General features: G+C 39.2%; 2 protein-coding genes and 1 long non-coding RNA gene across 4 annotated transcripts in view; 1 reads left to right on the top strand and 2 right to left on the bottom strand.

Moving 5' to 3' along the window:
* Positions 1-4,414, bottom strand: part of LOC307169868 (CD48 antigen-like) — a 39,734-nt gene extending 35,320 nt beyond the window's left edge. The window contains exon 1 of the mRNA XM_079890750.1: positions 4,303-4,414. Within this exon, the coding sequence (XP_079746876.1) occupies positions 4,303-4,327 (25 nt within the window). The 5' untranslated portion in view covers positions 4,328-4,414. The remainder of the gene's footprint in view (positions 1-4,302) is intronic.
* Positions 31-23,158, top strand: LOC307169911. Its single transcript, XR_013823246.1, has 4 exons — positions 31-156; positions 4,015-4,133; positions 13,465-13,629; positions 23,028-23,158. It is a non-coding gene; the product is annotated as an uncharacterized lncRNA (long non-coding RNA).
* Positions 20,237-27,610, bottom strand: LOC307169860 (SLAM family member 5-like). 2 transcript variants are annotated; one of them, XM_079890704.1, is made up of 6 exons: positions 27,256-27,610; positions 26,252-26,572; positions 23,241-23,534; positions 23,005-23,142; positions 22,821-22,882; positions 20,237-22,017 (listed from the first exon to the last, which is right to left on the bottom strand). In XM_079890704.1, the coding sequence occupies exons 1-6, from the start codon at positions 27,302-27,304 to the stop codon at positions 21,976-21,978; spliced, it is 906 nt and encodes a 301-aa protein (XP_079746830.1). In that variant the 5' UTR covers positions 27,305-27,610; the 3' UTR covers positions 20,237-21,975. The 2 variants fall into 2 exon arrangements, with proteins under 2 accessions (XP_079746830.1, XP_079746831.1); XM_079890705.1 differs by having other exon boundaries at positions 23,005-23,109.
* Between the last annotated feature and the right edge of the window lie 358 nt (positions 27,611-27,968).

Raw genomic sequence — 27,968 nt, 5'->3', positions numbered from 1 at the left:
GCATTAATTGTTTGATCTCGTAACCTAATTTTTTCCTGCAGATACAGAAGATCCCAATGACTGCAGCTACAATCAACAGAGATCCAGCAGCAGCAGCAGAGATCAACACTATCAGAGACACTGAGACTGGAGGAGGAGGAGGAGAGAGTCATTAGTGTGAGTGAATCTGTATATAAACATATATCATCAGTGCTGTGGTACCTGCACATGTGTGACAGAGTGTGTTGATGTCCAGATGTGTGGTCTGGTTGCTGATGGGATTGTTCAGCACACAGCTGTAGGTGTTTTTATCCTGATATTCCACCTCCAGAGGTAGAGAGAGACTGATGCTGAGATCACACACACTGATGCTGGACAATACACTGATTCCTGCGTACCAGGAGAGAGTCGCATCACACACATTCAACACTGATGAACACACCAATGAACATGATGATGATGATGATGATGATGAAGAACATTGTGAAGAGTTACTGCTGATGACAGGAACAGGCAGACGAGCTGAAAAACATGAGAGAATAGAGAGAAATATTAACAATCAGTCTATTTTAGTTATTGTGAATTTTGTGTTAAGTTGGTGTTTGTTAGATGTTAACGGTCACTGAATGTGTCTTTCAGTCCTAACTATAAAATTAACATGTGAACATTTGGACAAATTATCTCTGCTCACCATAGACAGAAACGTTGAATGTTTTTGATCCTTTTTCAGCTCTAGTTATCAGTAGTTGATAAACTCCAGCATGTTCAGTTGTGGTGTTTGTGATGGTCAGAGATCCAGTTTGATCGTCCAGCTTCAGTCTGTCTCTGAATCTCCCATCAGGACCATCATATGTGGAGAAGATTTGCTTCTTTTTTTTAATTATAGCTAAAAGATCGTTTTCAGCTCCAAATGTCCACCGTATATCTTCATCTTCACGTATTTCAGTATCGTCAGTGTTTAGAGTAACAGAATCTCCCTCCATCACTGACACTGAATCACCAAACACACCTGGAGAACAGACAAATTTACACAGATTAAGGTTTCTGATGGTTTACAAAGCCTGAAATATCAACTGTCTTTACATGTGCTACTGTAAACCTCTAACCGCTACCGTTAAAGAGAGATTGTCTGAATCAAGCAGTGAGAGAAAACATTGCAGCAGTGCTTATGAATTGCTTATAAATTAATATAAATATGTTAAAAAAGAAAAATATTTACAGTATCAATTAATGGACTAATACAGCAGCATCATTTATGGAAAAAAGGAGATGATTAGCCTGGTCAACCAGACTCTCGTACATTGAGTACATAAATCATACTGAAGGAAAATTAAAATTGAGCGGAAGTACGTAAGAGGGCGGAGCCAGGCTAGAGATAATGGCTTAATGCTACTATTCTTATGCAATATTTATTATTATTATTATTATTATTATTATTATTATTATCATGATCATTATTCATACTTGTACATACTTGTATTCATACTTGTACATACTTGTATTCATACTTGTACAGATGTACCATAAATATTAAACAAGCAAATGATCCAACAAGCCATAATACATTGGATTGTCATTCTAAATATTACAGGCTATTTAATATAGTAAAAAACATAAATGCTTAATTCCAGATATGAACTCAAAGCAGACAGGTTTCCAAAAACAACAAAAACGTTTTCCATCATATACGACTTTAATAAGGAGTTTACTTTTAAGAATAACTTTGACCCTGCTCTTAAATGTGAAGGAACGGAATTCAGTATCAATGTATGACGTTACATATTTATTAAAAACAAATACATGATAATTATTTATCATACTTTACTACATAAAGTGTACTTATTACTCCCGAAATGGCACATATTAGGTGCTTTCGCACGGGGTAGTTCTAGAAACTAGCCACCAGGGTGGTTCCCCGAGAACTAAATGTTCCCAAAGCTATGGCCATTTTCCTGGTTGCAACGCCATTAGGAACTCTGAAGTGACGTAAGCCGTGCTTGTTGTTGTGACTTTTATTTTGACAGTGCTGAGAACACCAGAGCCTGATAACACAGCACTCTTATTCTCCCTCTATAGTTTACAATCTGTTTAACAGACATGTCTAATACGTTATTAGATAGAACTGTTATACAAAGAAAGTAGACAGTATATGAAAAATTATTAGGGTTTGCTGTGTGGTTGATATCCAGTGTCGCTAGCTGATCATGTTTCGCTTGGTCTCCTCAAAGTTGCGTTGGATTTCCTCCTTAGTTATAAGGTTGAGAGGTTGATTTATCACTGTTTTCCATGTTCATAAAGTTAGTTAGTGTTGTAAATATATAGGCTATAAACTGTGGCTGCATCTGAAAACCTAGACAGTGACTTGTTGGCTCCCTGCCCTGTCAGACAATGACTTAGTAGACGGCGTTTATGTATAAAGATACCTCACCAAACTGATTTCAGACAGACTTCTGAGGCAGCGTAACGATTTAATGATTGATGACAAAATAGAGAGAGCTTTGGTGACAACACATTGAATATTTTGATTACTACAATACGACCTTCTCACTAGAAATGTCATCAAAAGAGGGAAAAGTTGGTCAAAATGTACACTTTACACACAAACTGACCCCCGACCTCAAATTTCAAACGCCATCTTTATTTAACTGAAAGGAATGCACAGGATTGTGGGATATCAAAGGCAGTGAAGGATACATCTATGCTGCCTTCAAAAATCAATCAGATGAAGGTCTCCTGATGGATGTCACACGGTCATTGGATTCGGGCCTTGTTACCTTCCTACCTCCGTATCCTGTCTGTAATTTTTCAAATTTCGGATGCAGCCTGTGTGTTTGCACCAAGTGATCTTGGCGACCTTCCTGTCTCTCTCCTGAATCCCCCCCCCCACACACACATAACTTAATTTCACACATAACTGTAGATGAAAGTAATGAACAGATACTGTCAGGAAAAAAGGTACAAAAGCTGTCACTGGAGCGAGACCCTTTCACTTATTAATCCCTCCTGGATACATATTAGTATCATAAAGGTACATATTAGTACTTAAATTAGTGTATTACTTTTGAAAGTGTGTCACCTCAGTGACAGCTTTTTTTTTTAAAAAAAAGTGTGTAGCAGCCACTGTATCACCATCAAAAAATAAACCATAAAATATTTTTTATAACTTACCAATCAAACGGCACCAGCACAGACAGAACAAGACGCATGTGAAAAACATGTGAAACATTTTATTCAGTAGTTCAGTGTCTGATGAATCTATCCACTGAAAACACTCAGTCTATATGTGAATCCTCCCATGACACAGTTCGACCCTCCTAGTTTCACTCGCTGCATTTGCACATGACGTAATGTTATAGTTCATCTGACCTTATCAAGAATTAAACTGTTCTTAATGGGTGAGATATTCTTTATTTTTATCATTTAACATACTTTTTGAAAAGTAGTTGTAACTGTGTTAAATGGCTAAGAGCATAACTGATTTTAAAATGGTTGCGTATATTTATTCAGTTCTTAAATTTAGTGTATGAATAAAAATAAAGTACAAAGTTAAAAGCGTATCTGATCTCATAGTTTTACTGACGTTCATCTTCTGAGTCAAGCTGAAACCTGCTGCGGGTTATTTCTGTCTTTTTTTTTGTGGTTTGATCATTTGGTTGGACGGACATCTTATATGTGAGACTGGGCAGTCAGTGCGTGTGTGTTTGTGGTAGTTTGTAGATAAAGAGTTTCTTCCTGTCCTGCTATGAACAGCTTTAAACTTGATGAGAAACTGTTTCACACAGAGACAGGAAAACAATTGAAACACAGTGATATTTAACACTACCATTCACAAGTTTAGTCTGTAAAAGTTATTTATCCTTTTGTTTAAAAAAAAACAAACATTCACATTCTAGAGATTGTACTGGGATGCTTAGAAATCAGGATGTGTTGAATGTGCATTAAGTTGTTCAAGATCATGAGACATGTTTGTCTGAGAGTGAAAGTATGAATCAATGATGATCTTCTGCTGTTTGTTTGCTTGTGTTACATTTACAGACTGAAGCTGGATCATCAGACTGGATCTCTGACCATCACAAACACCAGAAACACAGACTCTGGACTCTATAAACTACAGATCATCAGAATTATAAAGAGCTTCAGTGTTTCTGTCATTAGTAAGTGTAATTTAGTCTTTCACTGCATTTTCTTTAAAGGTGATATTTTTTGCCCCTTTTCACAAGATTCACCCTCCTTCCTTGGGGTTTTCGTTGATAGGCCCATGACTCCTCCAAAGGGCTCAAAAGCAACAACTGGTGTCCCAGGTGCGCTCCCCTCTACTCTTACCCCTCTTGGTCATTTTGTGGCCCATTTGGGATTCTTCCGATTTAGCCACAGCCAGTTTCTGCTTTGCTCATCAGTCTCTGACAGTGACCCAACAGCTTGTCGGAAGGCCTGTCCTCTGACCCCCAACCCCTTCAGTACCCTGGTTGTTGCTGTGGCAACAAGTACAGTTAAAGAACAGTTTATCTGGACTTCTTAAGGGGGTCGCACACCGGACGCGCAGCTCAGCGCCGCGCCGCGCAGCGCCACATCTTTTAAATTCGAACACATTATTCTCTATGAGAGTACACACACCGGCGGCGTCTGTCCGCGGCGCCCAGCAATGGCTCAGGACTGTGTTCAAAATCCTGCCGCGCCACAGAGCGCCATTTACATAGTTTTATATTAAATTTACATTTATGTGTCTCAAATCGTAGTTAATGTATATACGGACTTAACCCCGTGCTGCAATGTACATTTAGTTTTAAATTTATTTACAGAAATCAGAAAATTGCTGATGCTAATGGATTTTCAGGTGAGAGTTGTCCTAGACGTGGCGCGGCGCGGCGCTGAGCTGCGCGTCCGGTGTGTGGCCCGCTTTACACTTAAAAATCGTAACACAGTGATTAAAGCAACGTTGGGCAAGTTAAGGCTTCTGAGCACAGCGAGGTGGAGGAGCGATACACACCGGCTAAAGGGAAGGAGGAAGCGGTGTGCATGAAGGCAGAAGAGGGGTAAGCGGGCGGGTCTGATAGCCAGGCTAAAGGCTAATAACAAACAAGCAAACATCCGCTCGCTTGACAACAAGATGGACTTAATGCGACTCAGACTAAGCAGCTATAAGGAAATGAGAAACTGTTGTGTACTTCTGTTAACGGAGACTTGGCTATGTAACAACATCCCAGGCTCAGTTTACCATATTGACGGGTTACTCCTCTTCCAAGCCGATCAAAACCATCTCTCGGGGAATATTCGCGGAGGAGGACTCTGTGTTTACATAAACAAAGACTGGTGCACAAACTGCTCTCCGGTAAGCAGCCACTGTTCTGAAGCGGTGGAATACTTGACATTGAAATGCCGACCATACTACTTGCCTCTGGAGTTCACAGTTGTTTATTGTGGCTGTTTACATCTCCCCGAGTGCTAATGCTAGCATGGCTCTCGGGGAACTTCATGACCATATCTATGCGTTACAGAACAAACATCCAGAGGCTTTCTTTGTGGTAGCAGGTGATTTTAACCATGTTAATTTGATGGATATTCTGCCCCGGTTCCACCAGCAAGTCTCCATAGCAACCCGGGGAAACAATATGCTGGACCGTGTGTATACTAGCAGACGGGAAGCATGCAGAGCAGTGCCCCGACCACATTTCCATCCTGCTGGATCCTGCTCGTCGTCCTTTGCTGAAAGACACCAAGCCATCACGGTGTTGCCAAGTGGAGCTGACTTCATGCTCCAGGACTGCTTTGAGCGCACCAACTGTCAGATCTTCAGAGAAGCGGCAACCAGCGTTGGTGGGGTGGCCCTGGAGGAATATACATCATCTGTTTGTGGCTACATAAGTAAATGTATTGATGGTGTCACTACTAACAGGAAGATCACCATCTGTCCAAATCAGAAACCCTGGTCTGATGGAGAGGTGCAGTGTCTTCTGAAGGCACGGGGCTTAGCCTTTAGGACAGGAGACGCACTTTCACTGAGAATGGCGAGGAGAGATTTAGAGGTGGGGATCAAGAGGGCAAAGGCTAAGTATGCACACAAAATACAGGGTCACTTTTCCACCAATGACCCCCGGAGCATGTGGAAGGGCATCAAGAGCATCCGTGAGTACAGCAAAGGAGATGCTGTTTACCCTCAGGATCCATCGCTTCTCGATGCCCTGAATACATTTTATGCCTGCTTTGAGACATCCAATCCCTCTATCTTCTCTGGACTCACACTCCATCCAGGTGAACTGCCTTTCAGTGTGTCCCCTGAGGATGTGAGGTGGACATTGCTGAGAATTAACACACGCAAAGCAGTAGGTCCGGATAATATCCCGGTCAGGGCTCTGAAAGACTGTGCTCATGAACTGGATGGGGTGCTGACTGACATCTTTAACACCTCTCTCTCCCAGGCTGTGGCGCCTGTGTGTCTCAAGACATCTACTATCATCCCCCTACCCAAAAGCTCGGCCGTGACGTGCATGAATAACTACCGATAGGCTCTCACTCCGATAATTATGAAATGCTTTGAAAGGCTGGTTATGGCCCACATGAAGGATACCATTGACATTAATGTGGACCCCCATCAGTGTGCTTACAGGGAGAACCGGTCTGCATCGGATGCAGTTTCATCGGTCATCCACTCTTCTCTCGCTCATCTGGAGAGCAGGGACTCCTATGTCAGGCTGCTCTTCCTGGACTTCAGTTCGGCCTTTAATACAATTTTTCCACAGACTCTAGTTAATAAACTGCTGCTACTTGGATTTAAACCATCACTTTGTAACTGGGTCCATGACTTTTTAACGAACAGGCCACAGACTGTCAAAGTCCATGGCATTTCATCTTCGTCTATCATCCTTAACACCGGCTCCCCCCAGGGATGTGTCCTGAGACCGCTGCTGTACACGCTATTAACAAATGACTGCTCGGCTAAATATCTGGGCAGTCATATTGTGAAGTTTGCTGATGACACGACTGTGGTGGGATTGATATCCTACGACGACGAGTTATTTTACAGACAGGAGGTTGAAGAATTTGAGGACTGGTGCAGAGCAAACAACCTCTGCATTAATGTGGGAAGACCAAGGAAATGGTCATGGACTTTAGGAGGAGAGGTTACACCTCCTCTCTCCCCTCTTCATCGGAGGAGTGGCTGTGGAAATGGCATCGAGCTTCAAGCATCTTGGAATACACATTTCCACTGATTTAACATGGGTCATCAACACAGCCAGCATTATAAAAAAGGCCCAACAACGCCTTTATTTTCTTAGGAGGTTGAAGCGGGCTGGTCTCAGCACTCCTGTTCTGTTCGCTTTTTACCGATGTTTGGTGGAGAGTACACTCACCTTTTCCATCACTGCCTGGTACGGAAACTGTTCTGCTGCTGTCAAGAGGAAATTGCAGAGGGTGGTCAAATCTGCCCAAAAAATTACTTCTAGCAGCCTTCCCTGTGTTGAGGACATTTACACCAGCAGGTGCAGAAGCAGAGCATCCTGTATTATGAATGATCCCACTCATCCGGCAAACAAACTCTTCGATCCCCTCCCCTCAGGAAGTATTAAAGCCAGAACTAAAAGACTCAAAATGCAGCTTCTTCCCAGAAGCTGTGAGACTCATGAATTCCCTGCCTTAGGGGTTGATCTCTCCTTATCATTTACACCTCTTATTCACTGTGTCATAAGTATGCTCTGGCTTATATGTGAATTTGACGCACTGCTTTTAAAAACTTGCTGTTTAGTTATTTATTATATAGGTTATACTCTTCAGGTATTTTTAGTTTACTAAGTTATTTCTAAAATTGGGCCATTAAACTATGTTTTACTTATTGAATGTATATTGTATATATTTTTTTTTTTTTATTACGCTGCTGGTCCTGAGTACATATTTCGTTCTCGTGTCAACATGTACAGAATGACAATAAAATACCTTGAACCTTGAAATTAATGAGGAAGTAAAGCAGCTCACCTGACTAATGCTCACCTGGATTAAACTGTTGGGTTACTGTTTCCCGACATGTTCATGGTTTCTTATCAATTGTAGCCTCCCATGGCACAGTTTATTCCACAGTGAACAGGGACTTTTACAAGGTTGACCACAGGTGAAAAGTGAAGCTGCCAAAGTCCTAATATAGCGCTGACATCTTGCACTTATTTTTTCAACCTGATTCTGCTCAGTAGTGAGCGTGAAGTTTAGCCGTGATATCAAGGTCCCGCTCTCACTCCCACAGAAACGGTTAGTACAAAGTTTATTGCAGAGCAACTTGTTGTGCCAGTGTGAAATAAACAGTTATGGAGATGTAGAAATTAAAGTTGAAGCTCCAATCTCCTCCTTAAAATCCCCCAAAAAGTCTGTTGGACTACTTCATTTAGAGAAGCTGTCAATCATGACGTCACATTCCCCTTTTTATAGCATCAAATAACTGACTAAGACCAAACTTATTTAAAAAAACGATCACTTAAAGTTAAATCTGCATGATAAAAACTACCTAAAATGACAGAAAACATTTTATTTTATTAAATAAACAACATTTATTTGAAGTGTAATTAGATTGTTTAGTTTCCATCGCGTCCATTAGACTTCATGGGGAGGGCGGGGTTTATGACCTATACTGGGACCAGCCACCTGGGGGCGATCGAGACACTTTGGCTTCACTTTTTAGGACTTGTGCGGCATGCTTGTTGGCTTCACTGGTAGTTGTCCTGCTCTTATGAAGGCAGTGGATTTTGAGTATCCATGCTTTGGAGGAGGAAGGGCATTGGTGGTGGTTCTCCTTCCTTTCAGGATAATCGCCAGTTGTCCCAGGACCTGATTGTGCCTCCAGGTGTAAGGCTGGGAAAGACTGGTTTTGCAGCTGGTGAGGATCTGCCTTAGCGTTGCTGGGGTTTAACAGAGAGGACATAATGGATCTTCTTCAGTCCACTGGTTTATGTTCTTGGATGTGGGAAGAACATCATAGGTTGCTCTGATGATGAAGCTCAGTCTGTTCCCTTCCATTTCCCAAAGATCCTTCCAGGTGAGCTTACGTTTCTCCAGGTTTTCCCAGTTATTCCACTGTCCCTGTTTGGACTGCAAGACTGGCTTTGTGCATCTCTGCCTCCTCTTGCTGCCAGACCTCGGCTACTACCAGCTTTCTTCTCTGGGCTGATGTTGCCTTGTACCATATGGGTCAGCTTGTCCCGAGTCCAAAAACCCCTCTTCCCTGCTGCACCTGTCCTACAATGTCTCCATGCCTGAGAGCAGATTTCGCTTGCTGTATGGCCTCAGTCGAGGTCCACTTTCCCCCAGTTGCCAGTCTGAGAGCAGCAGCTTGTATTATAACTGTCACTTTAAAAGCTTTTTTTTTAACATATTTATATTAGATGGTGGAGCTGATTCCTGGTTATGATTCTAGATCATGCTGTATGCATATGGCTTGTGCTATACTATATATTATTTATCATCCATTGTGTGTACTTCTCACCATTTTCACTTACTGGATGATAAACAGGTGGGGGGAAAAAATCCCACAAACTTGCATTAAAGGAGGGACCTGAGCTATATAGAGACAGAAGATCACAGAGACTCGAGGTCGGCTCGTTTGACTGATAAACAAACACAGAAAGAACCCTAGTATTATTGTTCCAGATGTGAAGTCTTATTTTGAACACTAGATGGCGCTCTATACAGAGGCTGTTAGATTTAACTACACCATTATGTATAGGACAAGGCCTATTTCTACATGTAAACCGAAAACATGAGTGAAATTCATTATATCACTCAATTCATGTGTAAAATTCAAAACAGCTGATAGAACATTTTGTGGGATGAAAAAGATCCCTACAACATTAAAATATGAGTACAACACATATACAATTTTTTTTTTTTTTTAATCTGAATGACCAGTAAATGTCCATTTATTTAATAAATTTGAGGTTAAAGGTCGCCCACTTTACCTGAATCCCACTTTATCAAACACATTCAGCCAAAGTGAGCCAGCAATATTTAAACACCATACACAAAAAAAGACAAATTTTAAAACTTTTTATTATTTGCAGTGTTATAGTGTGTACAGTTTACATTTAGTGTTCAAGTTAGAAATGAACATCTGAATCTCAAAGGGTTTTTCTATATTTAACCTTGAGCGAATTTTGCTTTGACGTGTGGCCACACCCACCAGTGTCATATTACATCAAACAAAACTATTTAATCTAAGTTTTGACCTTATTTGTTTACCTGTGGACAAAAAAAAAGTTTATGAAAGCATAAAAAAAAAATTATGGTTCTAAAAAAAAACGAAAAAAAAAAGGTATCAAGAATAGTTCTTAGAAGGAAGTGTCACAGCTGGAAAAACTACTGAAACTGGCACTGCTGAACTGCACGATCACTGCATGAGTATATAAGATCATAATGCATATGCACACAAGGTATATATTTTCATATTTCAATGTCTCTGTTTGATTTGAGATCTTTATGTCAAACATCAGCATGGATGGGATCAGTATCACTGGTGTGTTGCAAAGTGGTTTCTCTGTTGAGCAGAAATCAAATGGTTTCATGTACGCACGAATGGAAAAAAAACCTTCAACCACATGCTATTCACAGACACACTTTTCACACCTCAGAGAGAGACGATCACAAGCTGACATCAAACACAAATGTCCAGCAGCAGAAATGTGCTCGTGCACAACCTGTTCACCTATCCAGCAGATCAAACCACATTTCTGTACAGACATAAATAATTGAGGTCCCAGCAAGGTGTCCGTTCCTTTAGTTTCATCTACATTTTGCACTGGAAGAGTAAAAAATGAAAACACACTATTGGATACTTATGATAACATAATTTGTTTAAAGTCCTTGCATTTCAAGGTTAAGTTTAATTTATATAGCGCCTTTACATTGCTCAAGGTTACTTAGTACATTACGAATATGCATATAATGCACATACATAAGGCCACATGTAGCCACATTATTTAAAATACATATCAAACAGATGTTATGTTTTTAGCTGGGTCTTGAAAGTACACTAAATGTTATGGAGAGTGAGGGGTAGTGAGTTCCATAGGAGCAGTAACACAAAATGACCCTTCACCTTTGAAGTTTTTATGAGATCTTTTAATTAATCCACTGTTAGTCATTCTTTAAAGCCCTTCTGGAAAGAAGGGTTAGTCATTATTTAAAGCCCTTCTTTAAAGCCCTTTTGATGCTACTGCACGTCTGCTGTGATTTCCTGATGAAACATCCCAAATCCCAAAACTCAACCATTGACTAAGGGCCCCATCATACACCCGACACAATGCAACTCCAGGCGCGACGCAAGTGTGTTTTGCTAGTTTCAGCCCGATGCAGTTATCATTTACACGTGCTGCGCCACGTTGTTTAAATAGCAAATGCATTTGAGCCTATTTGTGCGCCCATGGACGTGCTGGTCTGGTCTGTTGGCGCGTTGCTATTTTGTGGCAACTGAAATAGACTAAAATATAATTTGTTTTGTTATTTATAGAGCGCTTTAGTAATGTGTGCCTATAGGCGGGTCCACAACGTGCGTACACTTTTTTTCCCCTTAGATGGTCTGCTTGCACTTTAACCTTGCGCACGAGCCGATCTCTTTCTTCTCTGGACAAGCTTCAGTCTTTCCACTTGCAAATTGCGAGCGCAACTGGCTTTTAAAGGGAATGGGAGATGCATGAGACTCTAATTGGTTTATTGCCCGTTACACTCAAAACACACCCATTACTCATTGAGATAATAGGGACAATCCTTTTAGACCATGCGCCGGGAGCGGCAACCATTTTTCCCCTCGTTAAACTAGCAAAAGTGAATTTGGACAACCTAAGTGCACTTGCGCCGTGCGCTTTAACCAATGCGCTTAGATCATTAAAATAGGGCCCTTAGAGTCTGAGGCCGTTGTAGGAGTTTCCTTGTGAAATGATCACAATCTGGGTCTTGTACTCAGAAAAAGACTGAAGTTTGATCATCTTATTGCGATTGGTGCATAATCCACACATTCCTCCTCTTCAACTTTCTGTGAAAAAATGCATTAGACAAGATATAATAATAATACGTATTTTTTTTCAAAGTAACAAGACTTTTATAAACATCTGATGGTGCTGTTGTGTTTGAGATTTATATCATCATTATATGGAAGCCCATTTCCTCCACATAAGAAAAAAAATGCTCTGGTAAATCATAGTTAAAACACAAGTCAAAATTGTGACATAGAAAGTCGATATCATGACATTAAAAATGTAAAATTATGATATACTTAGTCAAAATTAGTATGTCATACTGTAATTTCGACAAAAAAGGCCACAATTTCAACTTTGTATGTGATATTTTTTACCCTTTTAATTCATTAATTTTATTTTTCATATCATAATTTCGATTTAGTATGTCATAATTTCGGCTTTTTGTCATAATTATGAATAACCAGATCATACATTTTTTTCTTATGTGGTGGCAATGGGCTTTATAAAGACAAAATCAAACACACGCACTGATCTACATCTGACTCTCTGCTGAAATTATACAAATACTCAACAAATGAACAATAAATGGTCTCATAAATGGTCTCACCAATTTCTGTGCGCTTTTGTTGTCGAATGTCGTCTCAGCATAAATGATGGACTCATCTTCAACTGTCTCAACTGTTTAAACAATAATCGATGCATTAAAATCGCAAAATTCAATCTAAAAAAGATGGTTCTTCACAATATTTATGTTATTATTAGGGCTTTCAAACTTAAATAAATAAATGTTTAACATTGCAGTTTTTAAAATCGGCATTACCAAATTGAATTTACCATTAGGCCTATAACTTTTTCCACACACAAAAAGTTATTTAAAAAAAATGTGTTCGTCATAAAATTATGGGATGTTTGACAAAAGTAAAGTCTTTTACATTATTTGTGTTTGATCAGCTTTTAGGCTCAACAAGCACAACAAAAGTCATCATTCATTTAGATTTTAATTTGAGCACCAGCATGTAAGATAGTTAATACAATTGAGAAAGATTTTTTTAAGTTTTTTAATGCTGTGTTGATGCAGTTTGAGAAATCTCTTTTTGTTCGAGTGAGATGAAAGACGTTCCGTGTCATTATATAGAAATAGACATTATGTTATGAGTGTAATCTACAGAGAATAACTACACATATTAGTTTGGTTTTGTATAAAGTTCAACTACAAAATTACGAGAATACTTTTAATTAAATGATCAAATCAGTTGACTGGTTTAGAGCATATTTTCAAAATAGTCAAGTCAAGTCAAGTATATTTGTATAGCGCTTTTCACAATACAGATTGTATCAAAGCAGCTTCACAGTATTAAATTAAAATAATACAACAAGGTTTGTTTCTAGTGGAATTTATTGATTGATAAAATCAAATTAAATATCCCCAAAATATCCCCAACTGAGCAAGCCAAAGGCAACAATAGTATTTGTTATATTACTTATTTAAAAGCAGTAATACTTGCCTTCTTTCTCAATTGATCTACTTTTCCTGCAGATCCAGAAGATCCCAAATCCAGCAACAATCATCAGAGATCCAGCAGAGATCAACACTATCAGAGACACTGAGACTGAAGGAGCAGAAGACGGTCCGACTGGTGCTGTAATGATAAAGAAAGAAGTGTATGCATCAGTGTGATCTACAACAGAAGACAGAGATCAGGTCAGTAAATACACACATATATCATCAGTGCTGTGGTACCTGCACATGTGTGACAGAGTGTGTTGATGTCCAGATGTGTGGTCTGGTTGCTGATGGGATTGTTCAGCACACAGCTGTAGGTGTTTTTATCCTGATATTCCACCTCCAGAGGTAGAGAGAGACTGATGCTGAGATCACACACACTGATGCTGGACAATACACTGATTCCTGCGTACCAGGAGAGAGTCACATCACTCACATTCAACACTGATGAACACACCAATGAACAATTTGATGATGATGATGAACAGTTTCTGATGATGACAGGAACAGGCAGACGAGCTGGAAAACATGACAGAATAAACAGAAATATGAACACAACAATCAGTCTATTTTAGGTGTTGTGAATTGTAGTTTGTGTGGAGTGAGTGTTAAGTGTGTTAACAGTCACTAAATGTTTCTGTGAGCTCAAACTATAATTTTTTTTTTATCTATGTATGAATGTATGTAAATAGAATATGTACATGTTTAGATAAATGACGTCTCACCATAGACAGAAACATTGAATGTTTTTGATGATTTTTTCGCTCCACTTATATCTAGTTGATAAACTCCAGCATGTTCAGTTGTGGTGTTTGTGATGGTCAGAGATCCAGTTTGATCGTCCAGCTTCAGTCTGTCTCTGAATCTCCCATCAGGAACATCATCATATGTGGAGAAGATTTGCTTCTTTTTATTCATTTTAGCTATTAGAGACTTTTCAGCTCCAAATTTCCACAGTATATCATCGTCTTTACGTATTTCAGTAACATCAGTGTTTAGAGTGACTGAATCTCCCTCCATCACTGACACTGAATCACCAAACACACCTGATGAACAAACAGATTTACACAGATTAAGGTTTCTGATGGTTATATTCAAATATACTTAGCACTGATTGGATCACTTAAATATTGCACCAATAAGAACTAAATTAAATATATATCTTATAGCTGTATATCACGGCAATATGGACATTCCTTTGATTCAGATAAAGAAAAATAAAATGTGTAAAATGTATTCATAAACTGCTCCTGTAAACTGCCAAATGCTACTGTAACAGAGAGACCGACAGATCAAGCAGACAGAGAAAACATTGCAGAAGCGCTTACGGATTACCTGAGACTGAATTCAAAGTTAGTAGATTTCACAATATTCATGATTCATCAATACATAACAGCAGTTGAAAATAATCTCATTTGAAAAGTTTTACTCTGAAATAAATGTTTTTATAACTCACCGATCAGATTCCACCAGCATGGACAGAAAACAAACATGTGAAACATGTTCTTGAGTCTGATCTAATGAAACTTCCTGCTAAACATACAGCAGAAGTGTTATGTATTCTGTGAATCCTCCCACGACACAGTCTGACCCTCCTAGTTTCATAACCCTGCATTTGCATTATATACTATACTAGTTCATCTTGCTGATATTAAGACTTTAACTGTTCTTAATGGGTGAAATATTCCTTATTCTTGTCATTGAACTTGCTTTTTGTAAGATACTCTCAGAAAAAAGGCACAAAAGCTGTCACTGGGGTGGTACGCTTTCAAAAGGTACCTTATTAACCCATTAAAGGAATAGTTCACTTAAAAATGAAAATTCTGTTATCATTTACTCCCCCTCAAGTTGTTTCAAAGCTGTATGAATTCCTTTTCTTTTGCTGAACACAAAGGAAGATATTTTGAAGAATATCAGTAACCAAACAGCTGATGGACCCCATTGACTTCCATAGTAGTAAAATAATAATAATAATAATAATATATATATATATATATATTATTAGGGTTTTTTTTTTTTTTTTTTTTTTTTTTTCTTCAGACTATGGAAGTCAATGGGGTATATCAACTGTCTGATTTTAAAGTTAATTATTCCTTTAAGGGTGCATATTAGTATCGTACATGTACATGTAAGTGCCCAAAGTGTACATATTACTACCGAAATGGTACAGTGGGGAGAACAAGTATTTGATACACTGGCGATTTTGCAGGTTTTCCCACTTACAAAGCATGTAGAGGTCTGTCATTTTTATCATAGGTACTCTTCAACTGTGAGTGACGGAATCTAAAACTATAATCCAGAAAATCACATTGTATGGTTTTTAAGTAATTCATTAGCATTTTATTGCATGACATAAGTATTTGATACATCAGAAAAGCAGAACTTAATATTTGGTACAAAAACCTTTGTTTGCAATTACAGAGATCATACGTTTCCTGTAGTTCTTGACCAGGTTTGCACACACTGCATGAGGGATTTTAGCCCAGTCCTCCATACAGACCTTCTCCAGATCCTTCAGGTTTCGGGGCTGTCGCTTGGCAATACGGACTTTCAGCCCCCTCCAAAGATTTTCTATTGGGTTCAGGTCTGGAGACTGGCTAGGCCACTCCAGGACCTTGAGATGCTTCTTACGGAGCCACTCCTTAGTTGCCCTGGCTGTGTGTTTCGGGTCGTTGTCATGCTGGAAGACCCAGCCACGACCCATCTTCAATGCTCTTACTGAGGGAAGGAGGTTGTTGGCCAAGATCTCACAATACATGGCCCCATCAATCCTCCCCTCAATACAGTGCAGTCGTCCTGTCCCCTTTGCAGAAAAGCATCCCCAAAGAATGATGTTTCCTCCTCCATGCTTCACGGTTGGGATGGTGTTCTTGGAGTTGTACTCATCCTTCTTCTTCCTCCAAACACGTGGAGTTTAGACCAAAAAGCTCTATTTTTGTCTCATCAGACCACATGACTGTGGCGAGGGGGGCGTGGTTTCGCGAAGTCTGGAGCGGGAGAGAAAGGTGGGGGCCGAGCGGTGAGTAAGTAGGTCAAGTGCAGATGATGAACACCTGTGTCTGATTGCAGTAATTGGCGTGGAGAGACCGCATATAACCGAGGAGAGCGAGAGAGAGCGAGAGAGAGTTTGGACTGGGACCTCACAAGGACGCTGCTGGAGAGTGGAAAGAGAATTGTGCTGAGAATATTGTTTTGTCTGAAAGCTGTGCTGTGACACGGTGAAGGCGCTTTGTGCGCATCTTTTTGTTTGTTTGAAAAGAGTTAATAAAGTGAGCGTCCCAGTCAGCCGACCCCTGTCTTCTTCCTTCCTACATCTACATCATTACGAACCTTATTACAGTGGTGCCGAAACCCGGGAAGGAGGAAGATCATCGCCACCATGCGAAACCACGCCCCCCTCGCCACAATGACCTTCTCCCATTCCTCCTCTGGATCATCCAGATGGTCATTGGCAAACTTCAGACGGGCCTGGACATGCGCTGGCTTGAGCAGGGGGACCTTGCGTGCGCTGCAGGATTTTAATCCATGACAGCGTAGTGTGTTACTAAAGGTTTTCTTTGAGACTGTGGTCGCAGCTCTCTTCAGGTCATTGACCAGGTCCTGCCGTGTATTTCTGGGCTGATCCCTCACCTTCCTCATGATCATTGATGCCCCACGAGGTGAGATCTCGCATGGTGCCCCAGACCGAGGAAGAGTGACCGTCATCTTGAACTTCTTCCATTTTCTAATAATTGCACCAACAGTTGTTGCCTTCTCACCAAGCTGCTTGCCTATTGTCCTGTAGCCCATCCCAGCCTTGTGCAGGTCTACAATTTTATCCCTGATGTCCTTACACAGCTCTCTGGTCTTGGCCATTGTGGAGAGGTTGGAGTCTGTTTGATTGAGTGTGTGGACAGGTTTTTTATACAGGTAACGAGTTCAAACAGGTGCAGTTAATACAGGTAATGAGTGGAGAACAGGAGGGCTTCTTAAAGAAAAACTAACAGGTCTGTGAGAGCCGGAATTCTTACTGGTTGGTAGGTGATCAATTACTTATGTCATGCAATAAAATGCAAATTAATTATTTAAAAATCAATGTGATTTTCTGTATTTTTGTTTTAGATTCCGTCACTCACAGTTGAAGTGTACCTATGATAAAAATTACAGTCCTCTACATGCTTTGCATTAGGACCGACACAGACCACAGGGTGAGCGCCCCTGCTGACCTCACTAACACCTCTTCCAGCAGCAACAAAAGTTAAATGGTTTTAAAAACAGCCCACAATAAGTAGGTGAACTGGTAATTGGTGAGGGTATCGTATTTAGGTATAAAAAGAAGTGTTCGCAAAAGATGGGTCATGGTTCACCACTTTGTGCCAAATATCATAAGAGAATTCTCTTAACAATTCAAAAATCACATTTCTCAATGCAGGATTACAAAGTGTTTTGGTGTTTCAGCATCTACCATACATAATACTGTGAAAAGATACAGAGAAATCTCAGTCCGCGTAGTGCAATGCATGAGACCTCTGTTGAATGTGTGTGACCTTTGACCCCTGATCTGCTAATGCATCAAGAAATGAAAGGTGATGTGACAGTGGTAAACATGCGTCTGTCCTAACTTTTTTTGGAGTTTGTTGCAACCATCAAAAAAAAAAAAAAAAAAAAAAAAAAAATCTTATTTACAAAATAAATATTAAGTTGTTCAATGAAAGCATTGGAAATCTTTTCTTTGTACTTTTGTCAGTTAAAATGAAGGTTGATGAATCAGAAAAAGAAAAATATATATATTTGTGTTTTATCAGTTGCTTATGTTTTACCATTTAATCAAATATCATCATATTTTAAGAAATCATTACTACCATTTTGATGTGTTTACCATTATTATCATTTGAAATGTATGTTTCATACTTTTATTTTATTAATCTTTATGCCTCGAATATAGCTGATTGGCTTAGGGTGCACTTTTGCTCTTGCTGTTTAGATGAGGGCAAAAGACAGTAAGTTTCCAATAGGCAGACCACAAATGCATTGTATTGCATGGTTTATTGAACATCTTGCATTGTACGGGCTAACACCTCAGAGTGTGAAAACATACAGTATGTTTGTGTCTTTAGTGCCTGCTCGATATGAGAGGAAAGAGGAACTGAAAAGTAATTGTAACTGTTCATTTTACGCTGTTTCTTTATTAAAATTGTAATCCTGTTTATGGAATATGGATGATTTAATTTTACTCTTCATTTATTATTTAATTGTATGCTGTTAAGAAATAGAATTTGACAAAAAAAAAAAAAAAAAAAAAAATCATCTGACTGGAGAATTAACAAATCACAGATTCTTGACTTTATTTGCAACTTTCCTGGAAATGCCAGAAAGCCTAACTAGTGATTTTAAAATTATGTACATTTTTTCTAATTTTTTAGTGAATGGAAAAACCCAAAGTACATAGATAAAATCGTCTGCCACTTAACAGTGCCAGTTTCACTGAAGTTCATCTTCTGAGTCAGACTGAAACTCCTGCGGCCGGTTTTGTACAGAAATGTGGTTTTGTCTGTTGGGTGGACAAACATCTTGCAGGTGAGAATGTGTTTTTAGTGCATGAGTGTTTAGCTTGTAGGTGAAGAGCTTCTTCCTGTCCTGATAGATTTTAGACACTTTACAAACAAGATGAGCAACTGTTTGACACAGAGGGAGAGAAACAGTAACACAATTATCACATTTAACTGCTCAACAGTTTAGAATGTGTTTCTTTCTTTCAGACTTCCACCTAAAAAAAAAAAAAAATGTTTGTCAGAGCTTGGTTGGAGGGAGAAAGTTGAAGCGTGAATCCATTTTCAAAATGGTATTTATCAAACTGGTTAAAAAAAAAAAAAAAGGAAACACCATGTGACAAACTACAGGACTAAAACTATATTTACACACAGAATAAACAAGACACCAGTGAGTGAAATGGGTAAGAAAGGAACAGATTAACAGGAAGAAAACACAGGAAGAGAGAAATTTCAAACTAAAAGTCCTTGAGTAACTTCAACATAATAGTCCTGAATGCAACAGAACACACACAGCTGGAGCCTGCTGTTTTTTTATTTATTTTTTTTTATTTGATTTATTAGACAGTATCAAAAATAAATGCATAACAAGAAGCCATCACAGTGACATTATACATTTATCAGAACTGTCGACGATAACACAAGAAAGTTACAAACTTATTTCCATTGTGGTCCTCGTTGTAGTCTGATAAAGATGGCCAGGCAGCAAGCTACAGATGACTAAAGGTACCTTGTACATTCAACCACATCCAAATACAAAATAAAATAAACACAAATACATACACTGCAATAATAAATATTCCTTAAGATCACATAAAAAAATTAAATCTAATTTTCATTTAGCAACCATTCACTACATGCTCTATTAAAACAGCAATCTGACTGGCTTAACTTAATCTCAACTGGGAGTTTGTTCCATTCCATTGCTGCCATGTACAAAAAGGTGTTTTGCCCAGAACAGCTCTTAAATCTACAAGGAACTATGAGAGTTCCTAATAATCTTTAAAATACCTTGGCTCATTCCTATACAAAATCTTTCGTGTTAATCTCAGTTTTAACTGTCTCACCCTGTTTTCGACTGTCAGCCATTTTAATTTCTTACAGTCTGTTGAAAAAAAAAACTGTTATTGTGGTTTATTGAACATCTGATTGTATGGGGGTGTGAATCAGGATGTGGTTTATATGACGTTCATTACATTTCACAAGATCATCCATTAGGTTAATTTAAGTTTGTCTGATGAGTGAATGTGTGAATCACTAATGTTCTTTTTATTTGGTTGTATGTTACATTGTGATTCCAGACATATTTCTTTACTCACAATCTTTATGTAGAAAACAAAATATTTCACAGTTTTTTAAGTGCTTCAGTGTTTCTGTCATAGTGAGTAGGCTATAATTTAGTAATTCACAGCATTTTCCTTTGAGGATGTTAAAATACAGTTTAATATTTAGTTAAATCGGCCCACTAAATGAAAACGTGAGCTCTGACTCAGTATTAAAGCATAACTGAGATCATCTCTATCACCTTCACATGTACATCAAGTGACACAATTTTCACATTATGTCACATGACTCTAGATCTTAAAATAAACTGTAGCATTGTGCTGTTTTAGCTGCTGTATTTCACAACCCACCAGATGGCGCCACTCAATATCGAGAATGAAAGTGATGACAGTAAAATATGAGTCAAAGACAGTCAATCTGTTATAACAATAATTGTATGTATTTATCATTACAGCTTCAGGTCTGTCTTCTGGTCCTATAGCTGGAATGTGTTGCTGTTCTTCTGGGGTGATTGACTATCACTGCAGCAACATGTGGAAATAGGCTATTTTTATCCTAATAAACCAAAGCAATCTGTGTTTAATTGAGTGAGTTATTATTATAAACAGGCATCATGAGTCAGCGCAGTGATCAGTTAGATGTCTTATTTAGTTCGGTATAGTGTTGGGAGAAACGAAGCTTTTCGAAACTTTGAATCAATTGAACCATTGCTTCGAAATAATGATTCACTGTTTCGAATCGCTCGAATCTCCACACGCTGGCGACCCCTGCTGGTCAGAACTGTGGAAATGCAACACAATCTCAGTCCAAACATCCATAAAAACACATTTTACAACCCCATTGTAAACGTTTTATTGAAGGTGTAATCTATTAAAGGCAATTAACAAATTATATAGTAGCATTCAATAAAAAGAGTCTTTATAATATGTGTTATTTTATTAAACTTGTTTTGTTTGTTTTATGGAGAGATTGGTTAATCAGAGCAATGAGACTTTTAACTACAACTCTTTCTTTTTATTATACATATGTGTAATTAAATGTATAGAAATGTATAAAATCGATCCGTGATCAGGTAAAAATCATGTAGACAACCACTGAAATTTCCGAACAGTTATGACGTCACGGAATCCCGTTGACTGAAATCATGTGACTTTGGCAGCAAAAAAAAAAAAAAAAGAAAAAAAAAAGGTGACAGACTGGCATCCTGATTATACGGAACAAATGATTCACAAAGGTTTCGAAGTTTCATGAAGCGTGTTTCGAAAGCTCCCATCACTAGTTCATATTTTCAGATCTTCCTCTGTGAGAACAGAAACATTTATTTATAGCGCACTCAGCCGCACTCTCTCGGGTAAAAGTAGCACTATTATAAGAGAGAAGTGATTTTATGAATTGGACACCAGAGAGCGATGATGTGCTTGTGCTGAATTTGAATATCCAGAACATGTGTGTTATTATCTGTGATACTGTAAACTATATGTATTCCATATGAGTAGACCAAGTGGTTCAGAACAGCGAATCTTGAGATCAAAATGTAATAAAGTTTCTATGTGTGTTAAGCTAAAAATAGAACATTTAGTTAAGTTTCTGAATGCTGTGCTTTTTGTGCACCACTAAATTAAACTAATACACAACAACACAATTTCAGACATAACATTAGTGCTTATGAGAGTGAAGCAAGCAAAACAGAGTCCGAAGAAAAACATCCTGGCAGAGATGTTGAATTTGATCACTATTGTGAGGTGAAATTTCCATACACGTGCTCCTTTGATTTCTGCAAGGAACAATAGACAGTCAATCAAGAGCAACAGTTTAAATACTTTTTTTTATTTATTATTATTATTATTATTATAATACAATTTTATGTAGGCTTCACAAGACCCTATAAAGTTTCTGTAAAATTATTTGTTTGACTGGGCAGTTTTTAAGTTTTGAACATTTTAATTGATTGTAGCCAAGGTGACCTAACCTTTGGGTATCGCCCATCATTTGCATAAGTTTGGAGATAAACTTAATATAAAGAAGCTGCTTTAAATGTGTTGTTGAAATTGTGTTTAAATAGGCCTACGTCTGTACAAAGAGAATCGCAATGGTGACAACTTTTTTTTTTTTTTTTTTTGCTGATAAAAAACTTTTGGATTTTAAATAAAAGTAGTGAATAAATGTTTGTGGTACAGCCGCGAATCGGTTGCGCGCTGCAAACGCAGCATATGTGAAAGAGCACGTGCTGCTCCTGCAACAACACAAGCACTGCAAAACGCACCGCATATACGCACTGCAAACGGAGTAATGTACACTTTCTTTGTATGGAATAAAATATGCAATGAAAGTTAATCGTGACTAAAGCTGTCATATTGCCAAAAAGAAACTCATAACAGTACGGTGAGTAAATTAAGACTTTTTTTAAAATCATTGAATATAATAATATTTTATTGTTATGGAGGAAAATTACTGAAAGTAATAATTAACACGGTTGACCATCCACATCTATTCACTGACCGTGATGCATAATGGAACACAAAAATTCTAACAGATTAACTGACTGGAACAACTTCTTGCAACACAGAATGATCTTACCTTTTTTCGTCTTGTTGGTTTACACAATGCAGAATCATTCATGTTTTTCTCCCGGGTCTGAACTGCATTAACAATAACATAATGCATGCATGTTAAAACAACACATTTTCCAATCTATATTGAAATTGTTGCCTTATAAAAGTTAAATATTTTAGCATTTGCATTAAGTGTTTGATCTCCTGACCTAATTTTTTATGTTTCCTGTAGATGCAGCAGATCACGACTGCAACTACAATCATCAGAGATCCAGCAGCAGCAGCAGAGATCAACACTATCAGAGACACTGACACTGGAGGAGGAGAAGGAGACTGTGTTGTAATGTCTAGAGAGAGATTAATGTAAGTGACTTGAATCAGATCTACAACAGAAGCCAGAGATCAGGTCAGTAAATACACACATATATCATCAGTGCTGTGGTACCTGCACATGTGTGACAGAGTGTGTTGATGTCCAGATGTGTGGTCTGGTTGCTGATGGGATTGTTCAGCACACAGCTGTAGGTGTTTTTATCCTGATATTCCACCTCCAGAGGTAGAGAGAGACTGATGCTGAGATCACACACACTGATGCTGGACAATACACTGATTCCTGCGTACCAGGAGAGAGTCGCATCACACACTTTCAACACTGATGAACACACCAATGAACAATTTGATGAAGAGGATGAGGAACATTGTGAAGAGTTACTGCTGATGACAGGAACAGGCAGACGAGCTGGAAAACATGAGAGAATAAAGAGGAGTATTGATAAATCTACACAAGTCTTATTTCCAACTCAATGTTTTGAGTGAGTGTTTAGGGCAGTGATATTCAAATGTTAGATCGCCATGGTTCCATCCAAACCGTGGGACATGATTGCGCCATTTCTACAATTTTAAGCGAGCCGCACATCAAAACAACGGAGCGATTCCCTTTCAAAAACGTATCTCTATGCTGTGCTGATTGTAGCGCTATGGGAACACTTTGTGTGTGACCGGCTATGAAGAGTGTGTTCAAACACACCAATGAAATCAGCCTTGAGCTTGAACCTCTGACGGTGACGCCATTGGAATGCGTTGCTCATCAGAGGCTACAAATAGATGTGAAACATGTGCGGCTTTCAGGTTTGTTTGTCTTCATAGACTGTCCTGTGAGTGTGTGTGTTTGTTACACTCATTCTGTCACTCTCTTGACAGGAGTTAGTTTCCAGCTTGCAGTGTGCAGAAATTTATTTGCATCTACAGCATGAAGACAAAAAATGAGCGTCACTCAAGGTAAACGGTGTGTGCTTCCGTGTTAACGGCTAATGCCTGAATACGACACACACCAGTTTTAAATAAATTAGTTTCTTTGGGAGAAGAGCATGCTGCCCTTGCGTTTGAGCAAGGTTGCGTTGTGAAACGTTGTCGTTTACAGTTAAAGTGCTTCGTGCTCGATTTGCTTATTTCCAAGTGCTAGCACCCACAATGCGATTGTGTGTCATTCTGGGCGAGAGGCGAATAGACGGGTCTGTCCCTTTTGCCCGCTCTCTCTCTCCAGATCGGGATGTCCCTTTGCCGGACTCCAAAGCATGCCCTGGCACCTCATCGGCTCAGAGGGAGGACACTGGAGAAATCTCTTGTTTCTCATGTGATAAAGTGCAAAAGGAATGACTTGAGGTTGTGACTCATGCAGTGTCCATTAGGTTGTGTTTGGTTGGATTTAAAAGAAACCTGGTGCGATTGCTCTGTTAGTGCTGTTCATTTAAATAAGTGTGAACGCTGCCATCTGAATCCTGGTGCCACCAAACAAGCGGACCGAGGCCATCGAAAAGATGGGTCTCGATCAGCTTCCAAACAAACCCTGGTTCGGTTCGACTGAAATATCAACGCAACATGGACCAGATACATGTAAACAAACCAAAAACAGGAAGATGAGACCCCAAAAGGACAGAATGCTCAAGAATACCTGTTTTTTCCCGTCATAGTTGCGATGTTTCCCACCACAGTTCGGTACAGGCATCCTCGCAGCAGATCTTCGTTTGTGTGTGACGGAGGGATTCCTGCTGCTGTTTTGACTCCTTTACACATTTTATAAGCTCTTCACGAGTTCTCAGCTGGTCAGAATACCATCATATGCAGGCCACGCACAAACAAAGAGTGCGTTTATCCCAGCACACAGCATAGTTTTGGATGTCCGGTAAGTTCCGTCTTAAAATAGGCAATTAGTAATAAAAGCCGACCAATCAGGTTATGAATGAATCCCTTTGCCTTTTTTGGTCTGGACCAAGTGAACCAATCGAACCGAACTACAAGTGTGAACACACCTTTAGACAAGCCATGGGAACAAGAGCCCCCCAAACACTCTAGACTGGAGAACAGATTTCTGTCTGGTGGCCAGGAGGAGGGACCTCAACTTCGGGCTCTCCCCTTCTTTCACATGGTACTCACTGCAGAGTGCACGTCCAATGGGGTGGAGGGATGGAGTTGTGGCTCCTCGCTAGACATCCAGCTCAGCAGCTTCTCCCTTCTTTGAGGACCTTCATAGTGAGTTAACTCACTATTGGGGGAAACCTTACACATCGCGTGTCTTTGTGCCTTCGAAGTCGACATATTCGGTTAGCGTGGGTGTGAATGCACGCGGTTATATGATGATGCCTCAGGTAGTAGAGTCTGCAGTATCATCAAAGAAACCACCTCCCCACTTAAGCCGTGCTGAACAACCTCTACACTGGTGGGGAAAGACGGGTCAGGTGGCAGGTCAGGCTGGTGCTGCACTGCACAGTTACAGTTGTACCAGGCTGACCTGTTGAAGGATTTGAGAGCGGGTGGTTCGATCGACGAAGAGTCATTCTCTGAGCCACAGATTTGTCTCTCCATGCAACTAAAGCGACCGTTTAATGGTGGTCTGGTCGCCACAGTGAGACATCTGTGGTTGAACCGATCGGCATCAAAGACTGAGAAAGGACGCTTCTGCTCAATGCCCCTCTTTCACCTTCTGGGATGTTTGACGAATCGGTTAACACAGTTGCCATCAGATTATGAGAGGTGAAGAGACATGAGTAAGCGTTTTTCCAGTTCCTTTCTCGCCCCACTCAAGGGGAGGGGCTGTCGACCACCCGGCCCAAACCCAGTCCTGCTCAGAGACATGAGGCGCAGAATCAGAGTGTGGCGAGTCACGCTCCCCCTCGCTAAGATTGGGGACCGGCTCGTCGCTCTCAGCAGCCTCATAAGAGACCTGATGCACAACGCTTAACACAAGAATTAATGGAAGGGCCTTTTTTTAAGTCCTCCAAAAATCCCATTGACGTAACCTTGAGTTTTGCTTTAAAAAAAAATTAAAGGAATTTTTTTGTATTTACATTTTTTTATAATCAGTGCCATAAATGCTGTTGATTGAATTTAATTCATGCTGAATATTTATTTAATAAAACAAGAATATGAATGTTTGGACAAAATGACGTCTCTACTCACCATAGACAGAAACACTGAATGTTTTTGATGATTTTTTCGCTCCACTTATATCTTGTTGATAAACTCCAGCATGTTCAGTTCTGGTGTTTGTGATGGTCAGAGATCCAGTTTGATCGTCCAGCTTCAGTCTGTCTCTGAATCTCCCATCAGGAACATCATCATATGTGGAGAAGATTTGCTTCTTTTTATTCATTTTAGCTATTAGAGATTTTTCAGCTCCAAATTTCCACAGTATATCATCATCTTCACGTATTTCAGTAAGATCAGTGTTTAGAGTAACAGAATCTCCCTCCATCACTGACAATGAATCACCAAACACACCTGGAGAACAAACAGATTTACACAGATTGATACTTCTGATATATGAACTTGAGTTTTAAACATCTGCTATCTAGATCACAATAATTGTATGAAGCTATGAGCTTCATATGATGCTCAAGCATTCGTAGGATGCTTAATTTTTGATAGCATACAATATTTTAAATATATTAAAAATATCTTTAATTATATATATAAAAGGCACATTTCTTTAGCCTGCCTTGTGGCGTGTGTCTTCACAACTCTCCCTCTCATGCTTCGCACTTTTCATCGTTCTTTACGGTTTGCTTCCGCTCTACATTCATGTCTCTTTTTTAAACAGTTTTCTAAGGCTTTCCGATCACCTCGTGTCTGATCGCTTCTCAGAACGGCCACTGACTCTCACACGAAGCAACTGGCTCAAAATTTAGCTTGAGGCTCTAGTCAAAGCATCACTGATGCATTGATACACTATCAGGGAAAACCTGCAAATATCAGGTAATTTAAACATTGCGATTTCCGGGCCCCATCCCAAGTCATGCAAGCTGGGCCTGGCCAGAGATTTAAAAGTGCCATAATGGAGAAGTCTCCACTGGATGAAGCTACATTCATCACAGCCATTTACAATATTTCCCATGACTTTTAATTAACATCTGTGAAGAATGTTACTGATATTAAGCAAAAAAATAAATAAATAAATAACTCACCAGTCAGAGGCCACCAGCACAAACAGAACAAAACAAACATGTGAATCATTTTCTTCAATTGTTCAGTGAAAAGTCTGATAAAAAAGTCTAGTTAAAGTCTAGTTAATGTCTGCTACATCACATTGTGACTCTAGCAGCTCATCTTCTAAGTTAAACTGAAACCTGCTGTGGTGGGTTTTCTTCCGAGATGAAGTGTGGGTATTCAGTGCACGTGTGTTTATTTTCTAGGTGAAAGAGCTTCTTCCTGTCCTGCTTAATGAATCTCACGGTTACTGCCTTCACAAAGAATCTCACAGTTAATGCTTTCACAAAATAGCTTTTTAGTCACAAAAAAAATTAAAAAATTAAATCAAGTTTTATTATCAACCTTGGTTGATCATGGTTGACCAAATTAAAATCAACCTTGGTTGGCCAAAGTGCTGAATCCATCAAAAACAGTCAAATCAGTGTCAGAGACTCTTAAACTAGACTCTTAACAATCACGTAGCTTTGCTACAGTATACACATATTGACAGCTAAACAAAACGCTAAATAATACACCAGACCTTTTTTTTGGCTGTGAGCTGTAAGCAGTGAGTGAAAGAGAGAGAGACAGTAGCTGTATTCACATGGACCATAATAATCAGATTGTTATTGGACTAGTAGCACAGTCAGTCGGCTAAAAAAATCTGCATGATTGATAGTCAAAATGATTAGCAAGTACTGCTTTGTTT

This window comes from Squalius cephalus (genome assembly GCF_949319135.1).
Source record: "Squalius cephalus genome assembly, chromosome: 13".
Classification (NCBI taxonomy): Eukaryota; Metazoa; Chordata; class Actinopteri; order Cypriniformes; family Leuciscidae; genus Squalius; species Squalius cephalus.
This window is presented reverse-complemented; position numbering and strand designations above follow the sequence as displayed.

Bases quoted from the DNA above. Each gene is read 5' to 3' on its own strand.
- LOC307169860 (XM_079890704.1), bottom strand. From the start codon at position 27,304: ATGATTCACATGTTTGTTTTGTTCTGTTTGTGCTGGTGGCCTCTGACT. The intron at 23,535-26,251 runs GTGAGTAGAGAC...CATGTTTTCCAG, and splicing joins ATTCAGTGTTTCTGTCTATG to CTCGTCTGCCTGTTCCTGTC. The intron at 23,143-23,240 runs GTACCACAGCAC...ATCTCTCTCTAG, and splicing joins ACTCTGTCACACATGTGCAG to ACATTACAACACAGTCTCCT.